Raw genomic sequence first — 23,837 nt, forward strand, 5'->3', positions numbered from 1 at the left:
CGGCAGGTTATTTAGTTTTCATTTTTGGTATTTTCCTGTTCAAAAGAATAATTCCTCTGTTATTATAACAACCGTGTTTCACCACATCCCCAGCCCTCTTTGGTTGAATCCTTCTCAATTCTGTATGAAGCGCAGTAGTAAGACTAGTGTGAGTAGTGCTGAATGTTTTGTGTCAGCTATGCAATACAAGCCATTTAGATGGTGGATGTGTGAAGTTGCCCAAAAGCACTGTTTATCTCCGCTACAGAAAGCCCCTGGTTGTAATGAACACTCCCGTTTCTCTGCCTTGTTAGCTTTAAGTGTGCTGTGGTGGACCTCCCATATGTTTCTGCTCGACTCTATTCTGTGGACCCACCCATCACACCCATTGGCTCATCAGGAGCAAACAATCATATTCTTGTATACTTAATGGTGCTGTGACAGAGAAATGTAAGACAGGATATTTAGCTTTATCATTCTATGTGGGGGCCTGTCCACTGTTTTGAATGTTTGACTATTTATTTAATCGTTTACATGACTGAAGAATGAGTAAAAGGTGGTCATCAGACCATAATGTGCAATTACTCCCTCCCCACGTTTGAGAACCTTTTTTTACTTGTGAAGAGATAAAAGACAGTTTCCCAATAATGATGTTACTCCAGATACACTCTCATTTATAAGGTTAAAAGTTCAACACCTGAATTGCAGGGAAATAAAGAAAAAAATATTTAAACATGTGCAGTGATAAAACAATTGATATAGTAGTTTGGTTCAGGTGAAATAGAAAGACAATAACATGCAGATAACACAGTGGATTAAAATACAGCTAAGTCTTAGCAAATATTCCTGACTCATGGCACAGTAATGAGGTATGCGGCAAGCATCACCATAGCACCAGTAGCTTCTTATCACTCAGGCTTGATGTAGGGGGGCTTATCAGCTAGAGATGTGGATGTCTTTCAAACAACACATTACACAGTATTTACGTTACATGGTTCAGAAGAGCCCACTTAGTCATTGTTAAGATTGCACAGGACTCTGTTTTCTCTGCTTTCCATCACTTCTGAGTAAACATCCTTCCGGCTTATCACACTCTTATGAAACATAGTAATTATTTTATACAAGCAGATACATTCTCAAATTAGAGTGCTTTGCTTTCTCTTTCGATTTCATGCTGTATCACTGACACTGTACCATTAATCTGACTTTGTAGTGAAGTAGACACTAACTAAACTGTGTGTTTATGAATTATGAATTCTTTAACAAGTTAGAATCCAATTGCTGGTTGCATCAACTGCTGCCATAGCATAGTATACTTTAGTTCTGTATACACTTGTTAAGTGTTTCACTTTATCTGCTTTTATGTGAGTCCTTCTGTAGATAAATCTCAGTAAGGTTCAAGGTCATGGACCTTGTTATAGCACACATTTTCAGACATTTATTTTGCCATTGACCTTGAAAGCTTTTATTTGAAAAAGGTGGTGAACCAACCTGTCTTCAGCTGGAAGAGCTGTTTGATTGTCTTCTCTATCTCTATCTCTATCTCTCAAATTGCCTCATCAAATTTTATGGTTTGGCAATGGCAACAGAACAGTAGACACAGTAAATTATTCCTGCTGATTTTCAATATATCAAAAGATATTCAAGGTTTTCTGAAGTATTTTCATGACGGAGTGACCTTTTTTAAGACAGGTAATGGATAGGCAGTCCAGTTTATGACTGGTCTCTTTTTTTGGGAATGTATTTCTGTAGTTAGAAAGCAATGAATTCTGAACACATCTGTAGACCAACTAATTCCTCTGGCCCAGTGTGATCTATCTCGCTGACCAGAGACTCACAACATTTTTGGAAAAGGATCCAGGGACGTGTCCTTCTCACAAGGCCACCCCGGCACCCTCGCCACTGAAAGACGTGTCCGCAAACAGCCAGCAGCCAATGGCAAAGGTTCTGTTTATTTCGGGTATTCGTCTGTTGACACAGAAGGGCCTCTGTGGATGGAGCAAGAGCCAGTCAATGATTAAGAGGTTGTTTTTAGACGCATGCAGAGCTATGCTGCAGCAGGCCCCATCCCTAATCCCATAAACCACAGCATGGGTGATCAGAGCCTGAGTGGGGAGTGAAGAGGGACCCTTCACATGTCACGTGCCCATGAGGAAAAATGACCAGAGGCAAACTCCATTTACCCTGATAAGAGGCTCCAAACAGTTCACGAGGGAGGTTTAATGAGGCTCCATAGAGCAGAGTAGCTGAGTGGGTGCTTTTTTTGTTTCCCTTTAGCATTAAGAGGAATGCTACTTTCTCAGGGCAAACTAAAAGTAAACAAGAGTTTGTCAAGGTACACTAGCAGCAATCACCCTTGCCCAGTTAGGTGGACATATTGATGTCTGGGTGCAACCAATGAAATCAGCAGAGGTTTAGTTCAATCGTGCCACATGTCCTATTGATTCGAATGTTTTTTCAGCATCTGTGTGTAAGGTAAGATTGTGAGTAGTGCATGTTCAAGGCACCCGCGACTCTAACCAGCCTCCACCTGTCCTCCATCAGACACCATGCTTTGATCTTCGTGCTGACAAGAGATATCATACAGCAAACAGATTTTGGTTTGGATCAAAGTGAATTACGCTGTGCCAGTACTGTATACCTGTGTGCTAATTGGTACTTGAGATATTCCATAATGAACTGTAAATTAACTTTCTATTTAGTTTTTCAATTAATTGCCAGTCACATGGTGAAAGCATAATACTAGAATACTATAGTGATGGTTGATAAAATAAGCATGATAAGCATGTCAAAATAAGATGAATAAACAAATTCAAATAAGACTACAGTTTATGTGTGAGTATATGCGTTTATTTTTATATTGTGTGTAGGTCTATATGAGTGTAGGAGTAGGATGCTAGCATTCTTATCAGGCCTCCAGGGAATCATTAGGGTGTCCCTCTTTCCAAAATCTTTTTTTGCGGAGGTGGGGGCTGGTGATGGCCATTAGCACTGGGAGATGGAGGGCGGGCAGTGCATTTGTGAAGAGCGCAGATAGTTTAATTAATAACCACTGTCCCCTCTCGCCATGACCCCAGTCCGGCTGTGGTCTGTAGCAGCCCCAGACTACAGAGGAGAGATGCCTATTTGCAAATATTAATGGTGTGGCTTAAACGTGGATCTGAGAAGCCACCAGCGGAGGCCATTTTAACAGCAAAAGAGGAACTGTGGAACTCAAATGACAGGAGAACAAGGTGAGCATGTGGAATTCATGATGTTCATGGGGCTTCTCGGGCCCAGCGCTGCTTGTGGACTTGTTAGCGGAGAGGGGGATACGGACTCCGCTCGGAGGGTCTTTTCATTTCGCGTCAGGGTCTGCTTGCACTCCAGGGAAATTAAACAGGCTGAATTTCCTCTCTCAGAGATTAGATTTATGGCACAAATGTGTAGCTGTGATTTAGGATTCTCCAAGCCCGTGGCCTACAACTCTACTATGGTGTACCAGAGTCAGCAGGAAAATATTAAAGACCCCCCACCACCAGCACCACAACTTTTAACCATAAGTCTTTTGTAATAGCCTACTAAGTATTTCTAATAGAAAAGCACCTTGTCATGTCTCTGCCAATTGATAGGGTGACAGTGTTCAGGGGCTGCTGGATTGGCTCCAAGTGCAGCTACTCGTTTTAACTCGTTTTGTCATGTTATCAGGACTGGTCGGGGGACCTTGTGAGCACTGTTTTAGCAGTAGGGTTGTTTATTACAGATTGTTGATATACATTACAGGTTCTTATGTATTTAGATGACATATTATTGATATAGGTATGATTCTTCTGTGTAGTTGCAGTGTTGTCAGTGAATGCTGTCCAAGAACAACATTTCTAGTGTCCTCCCTTTGTTAAGCATGGCAAATTGGTGGGCTGACAGATGTATTAGGACTACTCATCTTTATGCTGTAAAATCACATAACTTAACAGTACAAAACAAAATATTAACCTACATGTAGGCAAACAGTAAACAGTAAACTATGCAGTGTGTTTAATCGAACAGCTGACGTACTTGCCCAGTGTTGCTGTCACACGGGTGGTATGGTGGGGTCTGGTATGTCATGTCGAGAAGGCCATGAGGGGGGTGGTTGGGTTTGGGGTTGACAAACAGTGATAGGAGAGGAGGCTCCAGGCTGGCCACCCATGGTGTGTCATAATATCACACACAACCACCACGGACGCCGATCTTGAATACAGAAGTGTAGTGTAGGCTACACAGCTGAATATTTTGTGCCAGCAATGCAATACAAGCCATTTAGACGATGTATGTGGGAAGTTGCCCTCTACTACAGAAAGCTCCTGGTTGTAATGAACACGTCTGTTTCTCTGCCTTGTTAGCTTTGAGTGTGCTGTGGTGGAAATCCTATCTATGGACCCACTTACATCCATTGGCTCGTCAGGAACAAATGCCTATCATGAGTACGAAAAAGGGTGTAATTTGTACCATCCTATGTTCCCCTTCACTGAATTGAAGTCAGGAAGTACTAGGCTTACAGGCGTGTCGTGTGTGGAGGCAACCTGTCACCTAATGCTTTGTGCAGCCTCATCACCAAAGGCTTAAGGAGTTAAGACTCTCTGAGTCCAGCCTGAGAGTGAGACCTGTTGGCTGGGCCATGCTGACCCTCAGGGCCAGGTCATCAGAGCCTAACTGTCCAGCAATGGTGCAATGGCTCAACATGGAGGCATGCCTGGACATCATATCATACAACAGTTACCGCCAGTCTAACTATTTATGTATTTACTTTATTTTATCTACTAATGTTGTGCCTACGGCTGAACCACAGCCGTGGGTACATCCAGGGTGCAATTTGTAGGAGGGGATGGTGAGGATTCCCCCCCTCTGGTTTTCCTATCCCTACCTCTGCTAAATTATTTTTATCGTCGGGGGGACAACATTTATCCCCCTCTGCCCACCATTGATTAATGTTACTTCATATAAGTAAAGCGCTGCAACGTGAGAACAGTCTAGTAGGCTAGCCTACATAATAATCTGACATCAGAAACGCACCGTCACCATCAGCACTGATGCTGCTGACACAGTGGCTGCGTGATAATTTGGCCTTGATCGTGCAGGACATTTCAGAATGTCGAGTGTGTAATCCATCATAAATGGCTAGGTTCAATGGAAAAGTTAGCTGGACAAATGAAAGAAAACGAGAAGGATTCAGTAAAGCATAATAATGTTTTAGAACCTTCAAAATTAGAAAACTGATGCAACTGAGATGGAGGACAACTGCACGTAGAGTAGAACGTAGGCCTATTGTCCGAAGGAACCTACATTAAATGAGGAGATATTTGCTGAATGTCACAAAAAGAAATTGCTTGGCATCGCTTATTCAATGGCTCTCTAACGAAACACCTGTAGTTTGCGGAGGACCAACGAGAAAGCACTCGTTTGATAAATCAGCCAGTAGTAGACAAATAACTTCTCTGTACTGCAAAAACGAATGTTGGTGGGTATTTAAACTATCTAGCGGGTGTTTTAACAGCTGCAAGAAATAGAAGCTTCATGGTCTTTATGTTCTGGTTCGTAAATTATTTTCATAAAACTTCAAGTTGCCCTATAACTTTACTCTCCAAACTCTTCACTGCACTGTAGGCAATTAGCCTAACTGACAAGTATGATAGGCTATTTATTTTCTGTAGGCTACAATAAACACACAATAAACTTTTGCAATATTACACACTTGGCTACTGAACGCAAATCAGCAGAGAGAATGCACGTAGCCTACGCAGCGTGTAGCGCAATGTGTAGGCTATTTGGTTACCAACTAACACTGTTAGCCAATTCACTAACTTAAGACTTCAGTGCCATCATATACAACGTTTTTTTACACAACAAATACAGAAAGTATGGAGGCAGCAAAAGTAGAGAAGTCATTTCAGATGGGGCAAGAAAAAAGTGAATTTGTATGCTTGTCAAAACGTAGTCCTACCCTGCATTAGAGGAGCTGATCATCATACCAAGCACACTCGCTGTTTAAAGTCATACACCACGGTAAACTAAAACTAAAATGTTACAAAGGTGGCAAAAATAATATAGGGTATTATTAGCCATGACATTATGAATCGTTCGTTCATTTTTTTTTTTTTTGGGGGGGGGGGGGGGGGGTTACAAACTTATTCAAAATCATCCACCCCTCTGATTTTTACTCAAATCGCACCCTGGGTACATCCTTATCAACCCCAATCTCACTCGTGCCATATTGCTTAAATACACTGTTAAGACCAAAGGTCACAAACCTATACAGGGTCTGAATTAGGTCAAAAGCAAATGGTTAGTTGAGGGTAAATCCCATTGGAAATCATGGACACATGGACATTATATACATTATACAAAGTCAATAAAAGTCGATATGAGTGTTAATAATAATAAATGGTATGATAAATAGTATTATAAATATATGTTTCATATTTTATATATTTTAAAGGTATATTTATAAAGTATATACTGTATTTATATTGTTTCAAATGTTATATTCATATTATACGTTTTACATGTTATGACAATATGGTGGACCATGGTGAGATTATGGTACAATAGATGATGCAAGATGTGTTTTTTTGTTTGCTTAAATAGAGTATCACTCTCAGTATAGTGCTGTTACATGCAGGTCTACATGCCTTTATCATTCTTCTAATTGCTTTAATCATTTGTTCTGTCTTTCAGGATCCTTGGATATTTAAGATCTCTCCCAGACCTCTTTTATCTTCAAGCACCCAGACGGATAGTTGTTTTTTCCTCTGCACTGAACCTGAAGTTTTCTGAATGAATGACTGGGTGGGCCCAGATGTCAACGTGGTGGGGCCACTGCAGGTGCCAACCAGCGATGGCTTCTGTCTCTCAGAGAGTTCCCACTTCTTTGGTTAGTGACTCCCCATCCCTTTAAAATCGTTCATCCGGAACTGAATGACTGCCTACCCCTTTAAACTCTTTCATCCTGTATTGTTCTATGTGAGTCGTAGTTTCGTATGCCTGAGACAGGGCGATGCCTGAAATAGGTGGTATTATACAATTTCATAGTGTGATGTTAGTGGAAAAATACTTGCTAAGTAATACTGTGTACTGGTGCAAAGTTCAAGTCTCTCTGCATTTGAAGAGTAAATTATGAAATACTAATATACAACACTCACAGGAATAAAGTAATTGATGCCTAGAGCTAGGAGTAGCCATAATGTCCAGTGATACTGTGTTGGAGAACTGACTGGAGCCTCCCTCATCTGGTCAGGCCACTGACTCTATCAAAGGCTCTATCTTTTAGAAAAGCCACACCTGTCTCAAAATCGCACCAGTAGACAGAGCCTTGTCACAGTGTAAGGTCCTTTGGCGGGGAACAAGCCAACCACCTGTGACAACGCACAAAAATGTGACTTATCAAGTTAATGAGCAACCATGGCAACCTTTGGTCCCCTTGGCACTCTTGAGGTAGGCAACAAAGTGCTTCACAGAAGCGGATCTTCTCTTCGGGGTAGTGGATCTTCTCCTGTGCCATGGAATAGGCTGAGCTTGGGTTGTCAGAGCCACTGGATTGAACAGGGGCTGGATATATTTTCCCCTTCCTTGCTGGGGTCACCTTGAGATGGCCATGGTCCAAGAGAAGTCCCAAGGAGGTCAGTGGCGGCACCCGACGCCTGGTGGACATGCAGTTCAGTGTGTCTATGCAGTTCAGTGTGTCTATTGTAGTCTGATCAGATGTCGGGTCAATGACCATTCGTGAGCATGATTAATAGTAGAGGGAGAAACCACTGTGACATGTTATGGTTATGGTTATGATTATGGTTGCTTAGCAAGACGCTGTTGTCCAAAGCAACTAACAGAATATGAATATTAAAATAGTAAAAACATGTCTTTGGTTTATAACCTTACCATGATTAGAAACAATCAGTGTTTCTCCTGAAATATGAAAGCTCCATTGATTGTTTTGATCCATTTTCTGAAGAGAGATAACTGGATTACACTTACTTGAATTCACAGTAACAACATACCGGTATCTTCAATATATTACATTTTAAAATTGATGCTAACTGTTACCTGTACATTAACTTTCATTTGAGTATTTGTTGATGTTTTAACTGGACATCAGGTAAATGTTCAGGTTTGACTTTGTAATGGCCATACTAATCAGTCTCTTGCAACAGTTCCTTACAGACAGCAGTGTCAGTAGCAAAGATTATGTAAGAGCCAAGACATCGCAATTCTGTGTGAGGTGGAAGAATTCAAATATTTTAAGGGCTTATTTCATAATATGTCTCCACTAGAGGTGAACAATGGCGTTTGCATCGCAGCATTCACTAGAAACATTCAAACCCAAGTGATCTCTACTCTGTGCTGACTGCTGCTTTCTTGTGTTCCATCTCAGATATACTGGCAGAGCAGAGCAGCCCTCTTCTACAGGACCCCGAAGGGCTTCCTTTCACGTGCTATCCCAGCATGCAATACCCCACCATGGAGCCCACAATGTCGTCCCCTTCGTACTACTCTAGTCAGCACTACTACCCACCGTACAGCTCAGAGGACTGGTACTCTCCGCCCAGCCTGTATGAACTGAGGAAGGGGCCCCTGGAGGGGGCCAGCTTTGAGGCTGAGATGGAGGAGAGCTCTGTGCTGGTGCCCAGCGTGTGCAAGAGGGCCCGACACACATCCCATCCTGGCAGGGTCAAAGGGGAGGAGCTGTGCGTGGTGTGTGGAGATAAGGCCTCTGGGTATCACTACAACGCACTCACCTGTGAAGGCTGCAAAGGTAAGGCCTGAGCTCATTTCCTGAAGTGGTCACGTTCAACATACTCTTACACAACCAAAAATCTCTAAAAAAAACAGTAATAATCATGTAATGATGTAAAAATAGTGGGATTGATAAGAGCTGATGTGATAACATGTTATAAAAGGGCACTGAGAGAATGCAGATCTCGGTCAAACACAACATCTCACAATGTTGAGACTCTTTGTTCTGCACCTCGATCCGGATCTGCCGTCATCCCTCCAAGTTTCATAATAATTGGCTAGGTAGTTTTTTGCATGATCCTGCTTATAGACGGACAAACAAACCAACAAATGAGAATAAAAACCAACTTGGTCTCATTAGCGAAACGTTCCCCTGGGAACGTTTTCGCAAACCCAGCCAAACATACCACCAGGTACATTTCTGAGGTGCAAACTAGCCAGCGGGGGTGCTAAAGAGAGACGTTTAGACGTTGTTTACTACAGTTAGTAACCTGACGAGCCAGACCCACATTAAAATGTAGGGTCTGGGCACTCACCGTTCGCAGTGCTCAGTCCGAGGGGCGGGATAATCAGTTGTCTTTCTGCACGCAATAGGACAGCGGCAGCGCTATGAGTCCCATGCGTTTCCCACCAGCGGAGCTAGTTGGCTAGTTCAAACGTTTGCCTACTTAATAAAAGCTTAACTCGTGTCACACTGTTCGCCAGCAGCAACATCCATCTTATTTGTTTTCAAGTAGCAGGGAATTCAAGCCAAACCGTTGCAACTCTGCCATCAATCATTATGTTAAGCCCACCTAACGACTCTATACACGATTTCATTGGCCTGATTAAGTTTTGATTTCTGGAGCTCACAAGCCAACGGAGAGTTAGACTAGCCCTGGCAGCAAATGTAATTTGCGGCCACTAGGGGTGCGTCTAGATTTCTAGGCTATACAGTTACTGTAGGTCTGGTCAAACTAAATTGTAGCTTACACAAGCTCAGCAGTATTCTTTGGTTACCAAACCAAAGTTTTGGATTAATAGTGCCTATATCTCGCTACGTTTTACAAAATATAAGGGCACAAACCCTGAGCTGCCGTCTATGAGCAGGGCAGTCATGGCCTACTGGTTAGGGCTTCGGACTTGTAACCGGAGAGTTGGCGGTTCGAACCCCGACCAGTAGGCACGGCTGAAGTGCCCTTGAGCAAGGCACCTAACCCCTCACTGCTCCCCGAGCGCCGCTGTTGTTGCAGGCAGCTCACTGTGCCGGGATTAGTGTGTGCTGAGTGTGTTTCACTAATTCACGGATTGGGATAAATGCAGAGACCAAATTTCCCTCACGGGATCAAAAGAGTATATATACTTATAGGCTACTTACTATGAGTTAGCTGCCACATCTTGTTTTTTTTGCGAGCAACCCGGGGGATTTTACCGCAATTGTCAACACGCTCGACTTCCGCTCCGAGGTGCAGCTGTTCGCTGGTTCGAATACAGCCGTGTGCTGAGTCTGGTCTTCGTGCGTTGTGTTGAATTGCACGGCTCGGCCCTGCACACAGCCGAATTCGAACCCTGGTGGTACGTTTGGCTGGGTTTGCGAAAACGTTCCCAGGGGAACGTTTCGATAATGAGACCAATGCAAAAAACACAACTTCTTTGGCATAGCATAATTAGCTAGATTAAGGGTAACGGTGTCTAGAGTAGGTCTTTTTAGAGAAGTCCATGGTTGGCCCTGAGTGCCTGTCATGCCAGATGGCATCAAGAATGCATGAGCAGAGGTTTCCATTCACACTCCCTCCCAACACACTTCACATATTTGATGGTGCAGAGCCATGTGGAGATACAAAAGGAGAGATTATAAGCTTGCAATTCAAAAGAAAAGATGGACATACAAGAAGGGGACCTGGAAACTCACCCATTGTCCCATTGTGTATGAGACCCATAGATTTGATGCAACTTAGAAAGCAATAATAATTGCTCCAATATTAACTTTCACGAGGACGTTTTCATGCAGAGGGATGACATCTGACCGTTGTCCTATTTGTAGCCGTGGCAAAATGCGCGCGTCACCGTGCGCGACTGCAAGTGTAATTCCACCTGTGCGTGGGAACAAAGGCTGGAGGGCAGCCTCGGGGCCCGGTGTCCTCTGAGCTGCGGGCTTGGCCGACTCCATGCGTCCTGTTCGGCCCGCCAGGCTCGGGTTCCCTCTCGGCTTTCTGCTGAATAAAGGCGCGGGCAACCAGAGCCACGCTGCACCATGCAAACTTAATGTGTGTCATTGTGTTCAGCACCCTACGCTAGAATGTGTAATTACCTGTGCCTCAACTATTTTTTGAGTCTGTGTGTGTGTGTGTGTGTATTTGTGCATGTGTGTGTGTGTGTTTGTGTGTGTGTGTGTGTGTGTGATTGGGGGGGGTGGGGGGTGGGGGGGGGGGCGATGTGACGTAAGCTATTGCCACTAGAACCTCTGACATGAATTTGGTGTTGTGATTGTGCTGGGGCTAAGTATCTCACTGAGGGCAGTAAATGTTGTGGTGCTGTGCTGTACTTTATCATTCAAAATGACCCTAGGTAATATCCTGGGCAGCTGTACTGTAGTTCCTTATTAACTTAATGTGAGGCTGAAAGTGACACATTTTCAAAGGCATCTACAGTACCTTACACAATTACCAACCATGTCAGTGACACCATGAGACTGATGTTTATTCACATCTGGAAATGTTTGATTAGGTATCTGCAATTCAGATGCAAATACAAATTTCCATAGGAGTCTAATGGCATAAAGAACAGGAGAACAGACTCCGAATTTTTTTTTTGCATCCTAATAAAAGATTATGTCTTTCTATCGACCTTTTGTCCCATATTTCAAACAGTATTAATCACCATAAAGTAATAAAGTATGGATGCCTGGGGTGAGAGTGCACATGGCTAAGTTATGTATTTCTCACTGATTAATGTCAACTCTAGCAGTCATCACAGTTCTGATTAATGGTTCAGTGTTGTGAATACAATCACAGGTCATGTTGAGAATTTACTTTCCTGCTGGCTATATTGAGAATTTATATCAGATCTCAGTTGTTCATGTAACAGTGAGATTACAATCTTCTGACCTATGCAAGATGAGGGAGCAAACTGAGGTTGAGGACATTTTTACAACTACTGTAGGAGCCCATAATACCACAACTTGCAGATGTGCACAAAAAACAAACCCAAAATAATCATCTGTGTGGCTCTTTAATGTGAAACATGATATTACATAATGATATGCAAGAAATTAAACAAATATCACTAGCACGTTATGATATCCAGTAGTGGTCACCAGTATCAAATGACCTGTTAATGTTGCATTTAATATCATTCTAACAATATCCTTTAATATCCATGTGTGTGTGTGTGTGTGTGTGTTAGTGTCTATGTCTGTCTGCACGGTTTTGTGATATTTGCTCATGATAACCTCTGCTCACAGGCTTCTTTAGGAGAAGCATCACAAAGAACGCTGTGTACAAGTGCAAGAGCGGTGGCAACTGTGAAATGGACATGTACATGCGCAGGAAGTGCCAGGAATGCCGACTCCGGAAGTGCAAAGAGATGGGAATGCTGGCAGAGTGTGAGTACACATGCCCTGGAACACTAGCACACTTTTGTGGTGATGTGTAAGTACGTTGGCATCCTGTGTTTATGGTTTTACTGTAAGTTATGCTTGTACTGTACCATTGTACTGTAAACAGCATGACTGCTGGGGTATGGATCTTTAGTTCAGCTATGGTGTTGTTCATTGGCTGCTGGCATACACGCCTTTTCTGTATTAGGATAATCTGAGAAAGAGTGAGCTGATGCTTGGAAAGATGGAAACAGTTGGCAAAGTACCAGGCCCCGTGCCAAGGGGCAAGGGGTCTTTTAGTGTTTACTTTCTTTTTTGGAGCAGCATCTATTTGCTTGTCTGTGTGTGTGTGTGTGTGTGTGTGTGTGTGTGTGTGTGTGTGTGTGTGTGTGTGTGTAAGTGCATGTGCACGCTTTCCAGGAAAAGAACATAACAAAAGACAAAAAGAAATGCTCTGCTTTAGTACCAGGAAAAAGCCATTATCTGTTAAAATAATGATATGTTATGTGATATTAGTCCTGCGTCAGTGGAGTGTAGATCTGGGATCACCACTGACCTGGCCATCTTGGGCCAAACTCCTCTTGTAATTTGGATGGGTTTAAAGCCACACTGTGCAACAATTCACCTCTTTTGAGAGAGGTTTACATAGGCAATTAATTTTTGTGTCAAATGAATGAAGAATGAAGATGGTGTGGTATATGGCATACAAGACATAAATATAACAAAAGACATGCAAGCAAGCTTTATCAGTGCTAATTGCGCTATCGATGGAGTTCACAGGGTTTTTGTGAGCCTCTTTAGTTGTTGGTTCTTTTTCTGAGATCTGATGAAAAGGCGTAACATTTTACTCCACTGAAAGCGTACTACGCTTATTTTTTAAAACTTTTTAGTTCAAGTGGTGTGATGCAATGAAAACACTATGGCAGGTTTGTAAGGAATTGTGCAGAATTGTATGTTAGGATCTGTTTAACTGAGGTTTAGGCTAGCTTCACTGGTGAGTTAAATTGCATAAACTGTTTATTGCTAGAACCTCAACAGAGCAGTTAATGAGCTATGTGTGCTGCATCATCTGATCATGTGTAATATGGGGTGTAGTCTGGAATAGAGCGTGTGGATTGTGCTTTGGCGTGGTATGGTGCATGTTAAGATTCCTATTTCCCTGTCTTCAAAGATGTCAGGCAGTCATGCAATAAATTCTTGAAAAAATGCCTACATGCCTCCTTTGAACAGCATTGTGTATTGGCAACACATATATGCACACACATATGCATGTGCATACCACACACACATTTTTTTATAACTCAATGGCATCCGATCTTCTTTGCACACAAGTGTGTTTGTGTGTGTGTGTGTGTGTGTGTGTGTGTGTGTGTGTGTGTGTGTGTGTGTGTGCACGCCACAGAGTGAGCTCATTTCTTATTCTGTTGTGAATGCCACTGAGATGCAGCCTGTCACACAACACTCAATGGAAAGGTCCTGCCATTGTTGTTCCTGAAGGGATGATCTGGCTGGAGAGACTGAGGGAAGGTGAGAGTAGGATGGGGGATGAGAGAGTCGGGGTGGGAGGAGGTCAGGTTGGGTGGTAGGCTCAAGGAGGAATTCATTAAAGGGCAAAGACACTCGGTATACATTAGCAGGCCCAACCCCATCTTACTGAATAAAATACACACACAAACCCACATATGCACTAACTCACCCAGTTCCCTTATACTTATACACTTACACTTGCTCTTTTGGCTGAGGCTTACAGTATATCCATAGCAACTTACATTATGTGAGTTATTACAAGGGCCAGTCAAGTGCTTTGTTCAAGGGCACTGCGGAGGCAGCCAGGACATGAACCAACAACCTGACTGGCTACTGCATGCTAGCCCAAATGTATGGAAATGAATAAAACTGGAGGAAAGTAGAGGAATTTTGAGCAGGCATTTGACAGAGGTGGAGGAGGGTGAGTTTGTGTGTGTGTGTGTGTGTGTGTGTGTGTGTGTGTGTGTGTGTGTGTGTGTGTTGGGGGGTGCTGTGGGGCAGAGGGAGTCCTCCTGAGCTCCTGTTGCTCATGCATAGTGTATGGAGGTGTTTATAAATATTGTAGGCAGCAGGCATTTACAAACCTGTCTGTTGGCACTTTACAGTGAGTCAGGTCTGAGAGTATTTTCATGAGGTTGTGAAGGCTTGTGTTTCTTTGAGATAATAAACCATGGTTCCCCATTGTCAAAAATATTTTACCCTAATATCATTTAACAAGTTATCATGTCTGCAGTATAGTACTGTAATTCATCAAACATGAAATTCAAATATGTCCCAAAGGAACTGATATCTGTCATATATTCTTGCCATTGACTTAGTCAGAGATATTTTGCTTTCCACTGCTTGAATCTGGTTTGATACCTCATCACTTAGAATTATGGAAAGTCTACTGCTACTTATTATCACTGTACCATCAGAAATCACATCCAGCATGTTAAGGGCGTTAAAGGTAACTTCCCTTGGTGCAGTATTTTCTGTTTACTCAAGACAGTTATGGCACTCATAATTATGGGTTGTCTTTTTCAGGTTTGCTAACAGAGATACAGTGCAAGTCCAAAAGGCTCAGAAAAAACACAAAGAGCTCTCCGGGGGAGTCGGCAGGGGATGACCCAGAGGGAGCGGACTGTGGCGACACCAAACAGGTCACCTCCACCACCAGACTCCCAAAGGTGATCCAACCTCTGCTTTTTTTTCACATTGAGGACACGTGCGTAGTCAGATTCGGGAAATTCACAGGAAGTTACATCAACATGTTGCTAAATGTCTGGCTTGAAAACATGCTGCCTTAAACCACATGTTATCAGTAGAGTGTGTAGGGTCGACTCCAATGTGTTGATCCAGGTCACTCATTTTATATGTGAGAAGTTGGCAAGCACAGCAGTATGCTCAGGTTTTACGATAGTTGAGTGGTGTCATTCATATCTCAAGGATAGCGCTCAAACCGTTGTGTAATATTCGACCTGTTTGTGGTGGAACTAGAAATGAGACAACCATGGGGATGTTCAGTAGTATGATGCCACTGTGTGACTTGGTTTGTATTGATCTTCAGGAAAAAGTGGAACTCAGTCAAGAAGAACAGGCCCTCCTAAATTACATTGTTGATGCTTACAATAAACATCGAATTCCTCCAGATATGGCAAAGCAACTGGTATGTGGTTTTCCTTTGTGCAATTGGTAAAGTGCAGATTAATTCTCCAGTGCCTCCTGTCTTGAGTCTTTAAACAATAATAGTGTTACAAACATCAAGGAATACAATTCCTTTGTGCCACAGGAGTGTTGGCCTTCCAACTGAAGGCAGTAAAAGTCATTCCTCTGCCACTGTTCTCAGGGCTTATGTAACTTCCCTTATTGCTCCATTGAGCGGTAAAATATTGTCTCACCTTTTCCCTCTAACTAATCTCCCTCTCCCCACACCTGTCTCAGCTCCAGGAGCAGTTCAACGCAGAAGAGAACTTCCAGCTACTCACAGAAATGGCTACAAGCCATGTCCAAGTGTTGGTGGAATTCACCAAAAACATTCCAGGTTTGGAAGCCTTTAGTTGTATTCAAAAACTCAATATGCATGTAGACTAATGTATAGCTAAAGGAGTGTATTTCACCACAAACTCATTTTGGCTTTTCAATGTCCTAACATTTTCAATCACATATGGCTTTATGGGCCACAGCCATGGCAAATGCAAAAACTACACTAACATACTTTGACAGACCACCGTTAGAGGAAAATGTTCATAAGCTGAACGTTCTTCCCACGGTTCTTTGATTATATTTTCCCTGAATCTTTAAACAGCAGACAAAGATAACTTGGTCCATCCATTCAGCATTGATAGTTGACAAACAAGACTAAAGTGATTGTGTTCTTGCTTTGTATTTTATAGATTACATTTTTGCTATTTTGCCATGTGATATGCTCCAATGTGCACGTTTGAACATGTTTATAGCACAAGCACTAATGTGATAGCAGGGATACCAACTTTGGTGTTTGGCTGGAGTTGTAAAGTCATAGTGTGAGCGCACAGCAATTTTCTTTTCTAACCCTAATTTTAAAAATGTCTGTCTGCTGTGCATAATCTCTGATTAATGTAAAAAAAACAAAGAAAAAAGTTTCTTTAAAATGTATAATTAATTCATTGATTGCACGGTTTTTCACCCTTTTCCGAGGCCAGGGGCGGTTTTAGCAACTTGGAGGCCCTGGGCAAAGGACAATTAGGAGATTGTGAATGACATGAACAGATGAAATTAACAGTAAAAAACAATAACAAAGATTGTTTGAAATGATTACAATTGAGGGTGGTTGGTTGTGTGTGTGTGTGTGTGTGTGTGTGTGTGTGTGTGTGTGTGAGCTAAATAATCACGGTTATTGCCTATTTTGCGTTGTGATTAAAATGTGCTGACTTTTTCTAAACCTACCACCAATGTTGGACAGAACTCACAACCGGCCTGTCCTGGCCAGTAGCAACAAAACTAAAGTTGAACAGAACAGGGCCCACTTCCCCGATAACGACGGAGACACGCTCTTAAGAGGGTTTTCTACAATTCATCTTACGATCGCTCGTTTGGTTTTTCCGACTGTTTCCCGAACATGCTCGTATCGTGAACGCGCATGCACTGCTCTTAAGATGCTCTTAAGGGGAGCTGTCCACGTTAATAGTTCTGAAATATCCTCTTATTTGACGGTGATGTCAGGTGACTGCACGTCACAGCTATAGGCCTACCATTTAAACTTCGGATCTACACATTAATTCACATCAATACGAAAATAGAAACACTTTGACATCTGCATGTAAGCATCCCAATGCAGATGTCAAAGTGTTTCTATTTTCGTGTTGATGTGAATTAATGTGGAAACAGTCGGAAAAACCAAACGTAAGATGAATCGTAGAAAACCCTCTTAAGAGCGTGTCTCCGTCGTTATCGGGGAAGTGGGCCCAGCGTTAGTGTCATAAAAGTGGTGTGGCTCCTTTAAGATACAATGGAGCTATCCAACTTTATCGATACTGTAGCCTACATCATATAATTTTAATATTTACAGATGGATATATTTATAATTTATTTTCTATTTGGCCTCTTATTTAATCATGCATTGACCAATTTAAGCACAACTCAGTTTTAAGACACTTAAATGGGCCTACATGAATGCTTAGCATTTTGTGAAAATTAATCATTATGGCTATGCATTGACAAACTCCATGAGCTGTATATCCTCTGATTTTAATATTTACAGATATATAAGCGATTTAAGCACAGCTCAGTTTTAAGAAACTGAAAGCAGAAAGTTGGAGACCATGTCGAAATTTGCTACAATTTCAAAACAGGATTACACTGAAACAGTTTATTGTACATGGAATGCATTACACCTTTGTTTTGGGTAAGGTCTGCTGTCTGATATATGGTTTGTCACGTGTTGAGCGAAGAGTTCGTCAGATATTCCACCTAGATTAATTGAGATGAGCGCAGAGCTGAATGATATGATTAGGCCCTATTTCTTGAAAATAGAAGCCTATCTATGCCTTAAACTCGTCTGCCGTCATTTAGAAACAATAAGCTGTGGTCTAGTCTAGTCATCAACAGAAAATGAACGGATTGGAAAAAAAGAAGAATGGATTTGGCGTGACATTTCTTGCGTGAGAGCGTGAGATTGATACTGAAAGCGTGTGTCTCTGGTGTGACGCCAGATGCGTGAGAGTTGGCAATCCTGCACGTGATAGCACTGAATGTAAAGACGCTGGCAACAAAGTGGTGTACAACATGGATGCTAATTGCATTTCCTCTTGTGATTGTCAGGTTTTCAGAGCTTGGACCATGAGGACCAGATTGCGCTCCTGAAGGGCTCTGCAGTGGAGGCCATGTTTCTGCGCTCAGCCCAGGTCTTCACGCGGAAACTCCCGCAAGGACACACAGAGGTGCTGGAGGAGCGGATCCGCAAGAGTGGTATGACCTGAACACACACGAACAGACTGTAGGCTACTAAATTATTTTAGCACAGCTGTGTAAGTGCAGCAGTTTTTCCACACACTGACTCCAGAAACTGTCAACTTTTCTGACTGGGCTATAGCCTACCTACATCACCAAGCATCAGTCTGTTTGCATGGTAAACCGATTGGTGGTTTGACACTTTAAGGTTAGTCATAAATGATTCAATCTCTTACTCGAATAAATGTGACAGGAATTAAAGTCCTGGCTGTACAGTGGTGTGTGTTACACTGGTGGAAGCACACTGCAGACTCCTGCAGGCTCAATTTCAGCGCAGAGTGGCAACATCACTCTTACACAACATCCTTAGAAATGGCTTCAGACCTGGGGTTGTGTGGCCAATGAGAACTGCACGGTCCTGTGATTTTGAGAAGGTGAATGACATGCAATGACGCATGAATACAGACAGAGGTCGAATGGTGACAACTGATGTCATTATACACTATAAAATTAACCATGAAGAGGATGCAATGGAATTCTCATGAAAATATAATGACAAAACATCTCGGTGAAGCCTTCATTTAGCAAACTAGCATTGATAAAGGCAAACTATTTCCCCAATGTGCTGTGCACAGACACCCACAGGTTGTAAACACACACATACACAATACATGCTCTACATTGAATTCTGTGTAGTTTTATTGCTATAGAGTGTGATTGTGATCAGGTTTATGTTTAATGGATCGAAGGGGGAGTGGAGGTGGGCATATGCCTTAATCCAGTCCAGGAAACAGAAAAGGCTTTTGCCACCGTGTGCCAAATCTACACGTGTGCTGCCTGTGCCCCCCATTACGGCTGTTACCTCTCCCCATTATGCACTTCTGTATTTGACTTATGGCTACATCTAAAAAATGTTGAGCTCAAGACTTTTAACTGAAGGCTGCGAGTATCAAATATCAGAAATATTTGGGAAACTGAATATGTTTATTTAACGTACCACTGTCAACCCTGTGCTATCAGGTTGATGCAGCTGAATGGAAGGTGAGTGTGTGAGTGTGTGTGTGTGTGTGTGTGGGGGGGGGGGGGGGGGGGGGGGTTGTGTGTTTTGAACACGTCACTCTATTCCTCTGGTGAAGAGAAAGGCCAGCCTGGGGAGGAATGAGAGGCACTGTCTAAAGAAGCTTTTGTTCTCTATCTAAACATCAAGGGGCTATTGTCCTGCCATCTTTCTTGGTCTTGGTCTCCCCTGTCCACTTATGACATTTCTCCCGACTGAGAGCCCTGTGATGTCAAAACACTCAAGCTTCTTTCTTTTCATCCCCCCCCCCCCCCCCGACTATTTGTTTATTTTTCACAAGAAAGTGACAGGTGTCAAAATTGGGATCTGGTTTGCCTTAATCTTTCTGAGGAGTTCAAGCATATTTTATTTTTCATTTCAAGGACATCTCCAATTTGTTAATACTTTTGACCCATCTGACTGTCGGTGTGGTGATAGGTTGGTCTTGGTGAGGATCTCCCACTGGAGCCCACGGGTCAGTTGACCTCATCCCTTCCCAGAGCACAGAGACGCTGAGAGCTGTGTCTCTCAGATGAGATTGTCCATCACAGCACCGCTGCTTTGCATAATAAAAAGATCCAGCCGTGAGCAAAATAACAGTAATGATATCAGTGAGGATGATACAGACCTCAAACAAAACCAGAGGGTGGGACCCTCTGAGCCATCGTTTCAATGGCCTCAGTTGGGTAGGTTTCAAAAGGATTTTAATGGCTGGGTCTGAGCAATCATGGGTGGTGGCGGGAAACAAAAACATAGTCTAGCATTAAGCATGATGTTCCATATACTGTAATATCACAACAGGAGGTTATGATCTAATTTGGTGACAAAAATGACAGAACAGACTGAGACTTTTAGAGCTAGTGAGAACTACTTTGTATTACAAGAATGAGATATGGATAAATATTTAAATTAATATATCATTTTATTTTCTCAACACAGTGGGTCCCATTTAATTTCATGTGTGTAGAAAAACAAGGCAGAGACAAGGAAGACAACACTGCCACCTTGTGGTGAAATAGACTAATCACTACCACTCTAGATTCAAAGATGTCCTTGTGGAAATAACTGCTTGCATTCATGCCCAGCGGCCAGAGGTGGAAAAATCCAGCTTCAGAAAGTAAAAGTCATACCATGTATCTGTGCCATACTTAAACCAGCTGATTCTAATTAGCACAACTATTCAGCCAGGTAGAGCAGCTAATTGGTGAGATCACCTGTGTTAAGTGCACAATACATGGTTGGACATTTACCTTCTAAAGCTGGACTTTTCCACCTCTGCCAGCGTCTTACTGATTCCTGAATTTTCAGAGAAAATGTATTGGACTGACCCCTCAGTGTGCAATGGTCACATACTCAGGAAACATGTTGTTTCCTGGTAGACCATAATAAGAAAACCACAGGGTGGAAACCTTCATCTTAATATAACATTTTCTAATAAGTAAATATAACTAACAAAGGATCCTTGAAATATTAATAATTTAGCATAATTATATACAGCATATTATACTCCGATATACATTACAGTTCCAGGTAATGATTAATCCAGGTAATGATCCTGATGGGAAAGCATTTCCTCATTGCTCTGCCTCACGCGTCTCCAGTCAGCCGTGTCTAATGGCACTTCCCTCTCCCTCTCTGTTCCCTAGGGATCTCCGAGGAGTTCATCACGCCCATGTTCAACTTTTACAAGAGCATCGGGGAGCTGCAGATGCTCCAGGAGGAACATGCTCTCCTCACCGCAATCACCATCCTCACACCAGGTCAGCCCATAGCCATGTCAAAATCACCATCCTTACACCAGGTCAGCCCATAGCCATGTCAAAATCACCATCCTCACACCAGGTCAGCCCATAGCCATGTAAAAATCAACACCTTTCCAGTGAACCAAATATTCTCGGGATCAGTATTATCTAACAATCAGAATCAAAATAGAATAGTTGTGAATTTTAGAATATCTTTTTGATTTACATAACATTCATCTAATTTCATTAGTTATTAATGCTGGTTAACTGACTCTCTAAATTGCTACACCTCTGGTATGCTGGCATGTGATGCATGATTACAGTAAAACATTATCTTGTTGAAATGACTGATGGTTAAATTTACACCCATGGCATTACTCCAGTGGAGAGCAGCACTGCAATGTTGTGGAGCTGCCTCTTGTTGTTTCTATAAGAAAGATTAAAATAAAGTTTTTAAGTATTTAGTATTTAAGTTTTTAAATTTTAAAGTAAATCAGCTTTCTAGGCCAAGTATACTTGCGTATACAAGGTATTTGGTCTCTGCATTTATCCCATCCGTGAATTAGTGAACACACAGTGAGGTGAAGCACACACTAACCCGGAGCAGTGAGCTGCCTTGCTACAGCGGCGCTCAGGGAGCAGTGAGAGGCCAGCCGCCTTGCTCAAGGGCACTTCAGCCATTCCTACTGGTCGGGGATCGAACCGGCAACCCTATGGTTACAAGCCCGAAGCCCTAACCAGTAGGCCATGGCTGCCCACAAAACTGTCATATCTCTTAGATAACAGGAAGACAAAGGAATGAATACCAGACAAATTCAGAGCAGACAAAAGGGCAAGAAAGCCTACTGTTCCACAGATCATGAACATGCACTGATGGTCTTCTGGAGTGTTTCACTGGCAGTAGAGTTCTTATGCATCACAAGTTCAGCTCTGCTAGATACTGTTTCATAGCGATAACATGAGTCCTTTTCCCCCCAGAGCGGCCGTACGTGAGGGACCAGCTGGCGGTGGAGCGGCTCCAGGAGACCATGCTGGAGGTGCTGAGGAAGTTCTGCAAGCTGCAGCACTCGCAGGAGCCGCAGCACTTTGCCCGTCTGCTGGGCCGCCTGACGGAGCTGCGTACCCTCAACCACCACCACGCCGAGATGCTCACCTCCTGGCGCATGAGCGACCACAAGTTCACACCGCTTCTCTGCGAGATCTGGGACGTGCAGTGACCATGGACAGCCAGTAGGGGGAGGGATGGGGAGCGAGGGGGGGGGGGGGGGGAGCGAGGATTCAGATAGATGGAGAGAAGAAAAAAGAGAGAGAGAGGGAGAGAAACAGGGAAGCAGATATACATATTGTGGAAGAAACAGATAGGCTATTGGAAGAAAGAAGAGGAGGATGGGAGGAGATGCAACTGTCTCAGCAGAAAAACTTTACACTAAAACGGGAAATGGAAATGCATTGGCTGGCGGTCAGTGGGAATGACTTGTGCTGTCACTACATGCTACTTGTACTATAGGCTACAGCAAGAAAAAAACATTTAAGATAGTTATTACAAAAATTAGTTTTTATAGTGATAAAAAGGCCCCTTGTTCTGGCTCTTGACTGTTTCGCATCAATATCTGTTTTTTAATGGCATATCAAGGCTAAGAATATTATTATTATTATTGTAACTCCAAATATCTCTTCAGCTATTATTTTCTCATGTTAGTTGGGGTCCACTCTTTTCCCTATTGGTTCACGTTTTTGTTAAAACCCGCAGAAGTGACCACTTCGCCTTTACGCAACTCAAATGTTTTAATACATGTTTTCACCTTTATTTCTTGGAAGCCATGTTTGGACATTGATATTTTAAAAGTATGATATCTAGCCTTCTCAGACTTTGAAGGATGGAAGACATGTTCTCAGCATGGCTGGACTATTAAAAATGTGTACTGCATGTCCATTGATTTTATATAAGGCCCTAGATTTGGACAACAAGTTATATTGAGAGTCTTGTTTTTTGTTTTGTTTTTTACCCACAAGGCATCAATCAGTATTTTGTCTGCAGATACAATCTATTATTAGTGTTGTGCCAATATTTAAGGTGTCCTTAAGAAATACACATGAAGATATTAAGGACAAAACAATGTGTGATTGCATTTTTGGGTAATTTAAAAAAAGGTATATGTGGCTAGTAGGAACACAAAAATGTATGTGGAAATAGCTCAATGTATAAACATTTAGTGTATAAAGTGCCAATGTTGTACCATGTTTCACTCATAGATAGATAGGCTACACTTCTGCTCTGTTGTGTAGGACTAGCTGTTGATATCCTTAAGTATACATGAAACATTGGACACAGTGGGAAGGTCAAATGAGTGATGGTGCCTTTTTTTGGGTTATGAAGTGGGCGCCCTCCTTCCTCAATGTTTCGCTGATAGAGGGTTCTCCAGTGACTCCCAGGGTCCAGGGCTCACCCCCTAGACACCATCTACTCAGTTGAGGCCCAAGTGGAATCCTTCCTCTTAATCCAGAGCCACAGACTGATCCTTTTCAGCCGTTCTGGGGAGATCTTTCAGTGCTTGCCGATCTTTCAGTCCTCGCACTCCCATCTCCCGGAGTAGCCTTGATGTTGACTTGGCTAAAAAAATCTCTGCAGCCTACTTCGACTGGATGGACCTCTGCTTTCCAGCCACGTTGTTGCGCATCAGCTGCAAGCTCGGCAAACCTCAGTTTTTTGCGCTCAAAAGCCGCCTCCACTGCATCTACAGGGTACAGTAAGCTCGATGATGTAGACGAGATGGGGTGAGGATGACCAAAGCACTAGATC

The 23,837-nt window shown here is 42.7% G+C and overlaps 1 protein-coding gene across 2 annotated transcripts; it reads left to right on the plus strand.

The window, feature by feature from the left end:
* The first annotated feature begins 3,046 nt into the window (after positions 1-3,046).
* nr1h4 (nuclear receptor subfamily 1, group H, member 4) lies at positions 3,047-22,964 on the plus strand. Of its 2 annotated transcripts, XM_042109338.1 has the most exons (10): positions 3,047-3,212; positions 6,673-6,868; positions 8,363-8,743; positions 12,167-12,307; positions 14,855-14,997; positions 15,378-15,476; positions 15,752-15,851; positions 18,110-18,256; positions 20,942-21,055; positions 22,016-22,964. In XM_042109338.1, the coding sequence occupies exons 2-10, from the start codon at positions 6,772-6,774 to the stop codon at positions 22,252-22,254; spliced, it is 1,461 nt and encodes a 486-aa protein (XP_041965272.1). In that variant the 5' UTR covers positions 3,047-3,212; positions 6,673-6,771; the 3' UTR covers positions 22,255-22,964. The 2 variants fall into 2 exon arrangements, with proteins under 2 accessions (XP_041965272.1, XP_041965273.1); XM_042109339.1 differs by lacking the exons at positions 3,047-3,212; positions 6,673-6,868 and adding an exon at positions 6,913-7,613.
* The last annotated feature ends 873 nt before the right edge of the window (positions 22,965-23,837 follow it).

This window comes from Alosa sapidissima, chromosome 11 (genome assembly GCF_018492685.1).
Source record: "Alosa sapidissima isolate fAloSap1 chromosome 11, fAloSap1.pri, whole genome shotgun sequence".
NCBI lineage: Eukaryota > Metazoa > Chordata > Actinopteri > Clupeiformes > Clupeidae > Alosa > Alosa sapidissima.